Raw genomic sequence first — 3,625 nt, 5'->3', positions numbered from 1 at the left:
ATCTCTCGGTGACCATCTCCGCCGGTCTGTCCCTATATACACAGATCAGTGTCGGTGCGATGTCTATATACTATATACTGGTGTGTAGCGATGCAGGTTTGTCGGGAAGTTGAGCGATAAGTCGGCCAGTTCTGGGAATCGTCGCTTATCTTCTGCACCATGTATGGCCGATCTGGCCCCATACATTGTAGATCTCCTGTGTGACCTGTCGGAGCTCCTCTGGTGACTCTGCAATGACAGTTCAGCTGACCAAACATTTCCGACCTCCACCAAAAACTTTATTCAGCATGAGCTGGCCCTCTGGATTAGGAGGTTATGTTGCTGCTGGGAACACAGACACTGACACTGATAGAGTGAAGGAGTTTAGGTCGGTGCTGAGCTCACACTATTCTATAAAGATGGAGGGGTCGGGCTAGGACTGGACACAAAGTGTATGGGTAGGTACAGGAGGTTGGGTTGTTGCAGGGCACACAGTGTATGAGGTTAGGTTGGTGCTGGGCGCACAGTGTAGGAAGTTAGGTTGGTGCAGGGCACACAGTACAGGAGATTAGGTTGGTGCAGGGCGCACAGTGTAGGAAGTTAGGTTGGTGCAGGGCTCACAGTGTAGGAAGTTAGGTTGGTGCAGGGCACACAGTACAGGAGGTTAGGTTGGTGCAGGGCGCACAGTGTAGGAGATTAGGTTGGTGTTGGGCACACAGTGTAGGAAGTTAGGTTGGTGCCGGGCACATAGTACAATCCCATGTATACTGTCCGGGTGTCGGGGTTTGCCGTCTCTTCAACTCTCATAGCAGGTTAATAAGCTGTGATAGGGCAGCCTGGGGCTGTGGGCGGGGCCAGCTGTGCATTGTGTGTACAAACACAGCAGCGTCAGCCAATCAGAGAGCTGTAGCCCCGGTGATTATGTATATTCCGCCGGCCAATGGGAGCACGGCATGGCCCTTAACAGGCAGCGCAGCCAGAAGCTCCGACTAGTTTTCGGAGAAAGTTTGTTCTGACCGGTGCGGAGAGCCCAGCCTGCCCGGAGTACCTGGTGCCAGGATGAGTGTGGCATTCGCCAGCCTTCCCCCTGCAGAGGACAAGCACATCGCAATGGTGTCGGTGAGTGTGGAGGGGGATCGGTGGGTGGGTGCGATGTGTCTCCGCTGGCAGGACCCTCCGATAAAACTTCGGGGAAAGTTTTTGTGTCATTGAGGTATCTGGAGGATTCCGATTGTCGGTGATTGTCGCCGTGTTACTGGAATCCCATCAATCCGTCGGAGTTACTTGTATTGATTCAATGTTCTGAGTGATTTCTGCGGACAGAAGTCGGCCGAGTTGTTGCAATAAAAGTCCCGACGTGTCTGCGATCTGGTTGTGTGTTTGTCGGGTGGACTCGTTCTGCAGGTTATAGTTCTGGACTGAGCGATGTCTGGTCGGTCTGTGTGTCTCTGTGATCTGGTTGTGTGTTTGTCGGGTGGACTCGGGTTTTCGGGATTAGTTGAGCGATGTCTGATCGATCTGGTTGTGAGTTTGTTGAAATGGACTTGTTCTGCAGGATTGGTTGTGTGTTTGTCAGGTTTTCGGGATTAGTTCTGTGCTGAGCGATGTCTGATCGGTCTGTGTGTCTGCGATCTGGTTGTTGAATGGACTTGTTCTGCGGGATTGGGTTTGTCGGGTTTTCGGGAATAGTTTTGGGTTCCGCGGTGTCTGGTCGATCTGTGTGTCTCTGTGAGCCGGTTGTGTGTTTGTCGGGAGGACTTGTTCTGCAGGTAATAGTTCCGGAGCTGATCGATGTCTGATCGATCTGGTTGTGTGTTTGTCGGGTGGAATAGTTCTGGACTGAGCGATGTGTCTCTGTGATCGGGTTGTGTTTGTCGGGTGGACTCGGGTTTTCGGGAATAGTTCTGGACTGAGCGATGTCTGATCGATCTGTGTGTCTCTGTGAGAGGGTTGTGGGTTTGTCGGGTGTACTGGTTCTGCAGGGTATAGTTCTGGTTAGGCGGTCTGTGTGGGTTTGATGGGTGTACTGGTTCTGCAGGGTGTGGGTCGTCTGTGTGTCTCTGTGAGGGGGTTGTGGGTTTGCCGGGTGTACTGGTTCTGCAGGGTACAGTTCTGGTCAGTCGGTCTGTGTGGGTTTGCCGGGTGTACTGGTTCTGCAGGGTATAGTTCTGGTTGGTCAGTCTGTGTGGGTTTGCTGGGTGTACTGGTTCTGCAGGGTACAGTTCTGGTCGGTCTGTGTGGGTTTGCCGGGTGTACTGGTTCTGCAGGGTATAGTTCTGGTTAGGCGGTCTGTGTGGGTTTGTCGCGTGTACTGGTTCTGCAGGGTATAGTTCTGGTGGGTCGTCTGTGTGTCTCTGTGAGGGGGTTGTGGGTTTGCCGGGTGTACTGGTTCTGCAGGGTACAGTTCTGGTCAGTCGGTCTGTGTGGGTTTGCCGGGTGTACTGGTTCTGCAGGGTATAGTTCTGGTTGGTCGGTCTGTGTGGGTTTGCTGGGTGTACTGGTTCTGCAGGGTATAGTTCTGGTGGGTCGGTCTGTGTGGGTTTGCCGGGTGTACTGGTTCTGCAGGGTACAGTTCTGGTCAGTCGGTCTGTGTGTGGTGTATCTGCCTTTGATCGGTTTGTCTCATGTGTCCTCTTCTCCCCCCCTCAGGAGCTGAACATGGAGATGTCTTACCCCATCATCGAAGCTTGTGCCATCAAGAAGGAGGAGGACGATTTGGGCAAATTTGTGGATTTGGATTTTATTTTGTCTCATACCACCAGCAGCCAGCCTGGGGGGGGCCAGGGGGGCACTTACCCCCTTCCAGAGACCCCCGAGAGCTGCAGCACCACCTACGACAGCGACGGCTCCTACCCTGGCACCCATAAGTATAGAGGGGGCAGTTTCACCAGCAGCCCCCAGCACAGCTATGTGGCCGAGCTGCTGACCCCCGATATGCCCTGTATGGAGTTGCACCCCGACTATGGAATGAAGCCCCCCATGGCGGGCAGGAAGTACACCGAACTCAGGGTCACCAGCATGGACGTGCCAGTCCCCATCCAAGTGGAGCAGATGACACACCTGGGGCAAAAGATAAAGAAGGAGAGACCCGATCAGCACTGCATGATGGGGACCCAATCGCCCACCTCCCCAGACTGCATGGGCCCTACTATAATGCACATATCCAGCCAGATGGGGGGCCACACATACATCCAGCACCGGCTCAGCTCTGTGGACGATGTGCCAATCAATGACTGTCATATGATTTCGGACATGCACTGCCTGCCCATCATGCAGATGAGTCAGCACTACCAGCTGGCACAGCCCTACCCCCCTCACTTCACCAGCCAGGCCCCTGCTCAGTTCCATGGACAGTTCGGGGTGTACCGAGATCAGATGAAGGTTCACCCGGCCATGCATGGCATGATAGTCACCCCACCATCCTCCCCGTTATTGGAGTATTACCCCGCCATGAACCCCGCCGAAGACTGCAAACCCAAGAGGGGCCGGAGGTCATGGGCCCGCAAGAGGACGGCCACCCACAACTGCGAGTACCCCGGCTGCGGCAAGACCTACACCAAGAGCTCCCACCTGAAGGCCCACATGAGAACCCATACAGGTAAGGGCCGGCACTGCTGGATTCACGGCATGCTGTGTGCATTCCATT

At 54.5% G+C, this 3,625-nt stretch overlaps 1 protein-coding gene across 1 annotated transcript in view; it reads left to right on the top strand.

Annotated features, from left to right (window-relative positions):
- The first annotated feature begins 977 nt into the window (after nt 1-977).
- The window catches only part of LOC108799879 (Krueppel-like factor 4), a 4,052-nt gene continuing 1,404 nt past the window's right edge, over nt 978-3,625 (top strand). The window contains exons 1-2 of the mRNA XM_018571813.1: nt 978-1,098; nt 2,629-3,577. Of these exons, the coding sequence (XP_018427315.1) occupies nt 1,039-1,098; nt 2,629-3,577 (1,009 nt within the window). The 5' untranslated portion in view covers nt 978-1,038. The remainder of the gene's footprint in view (nt 1,099-2,628; nt 3,578-3,625) is intronic.

This window comes from Nanorana parkeri, unplaced genomic scaffold, assembly GCF_000935625.1.
Source record: "Nanorana parkeri isolate BGI_ZX_2015 unplaced genomic scaffold, ASM93562v1 scaffold1844, whole genome shotgun sequence".
Classification (NCBI taxonomy): domain Eukaryota; kingdom Metazoa; phylum Chordata; class Amphibia; order Anura; family Dicroglossidae; genus Nanorana; species Nanorana parkeri.
The sequence above is the reverse complement of the archived record's forward strand: the minus strand, read 5'-3'. Positions and strand labels throughout refer to the sequence as shown.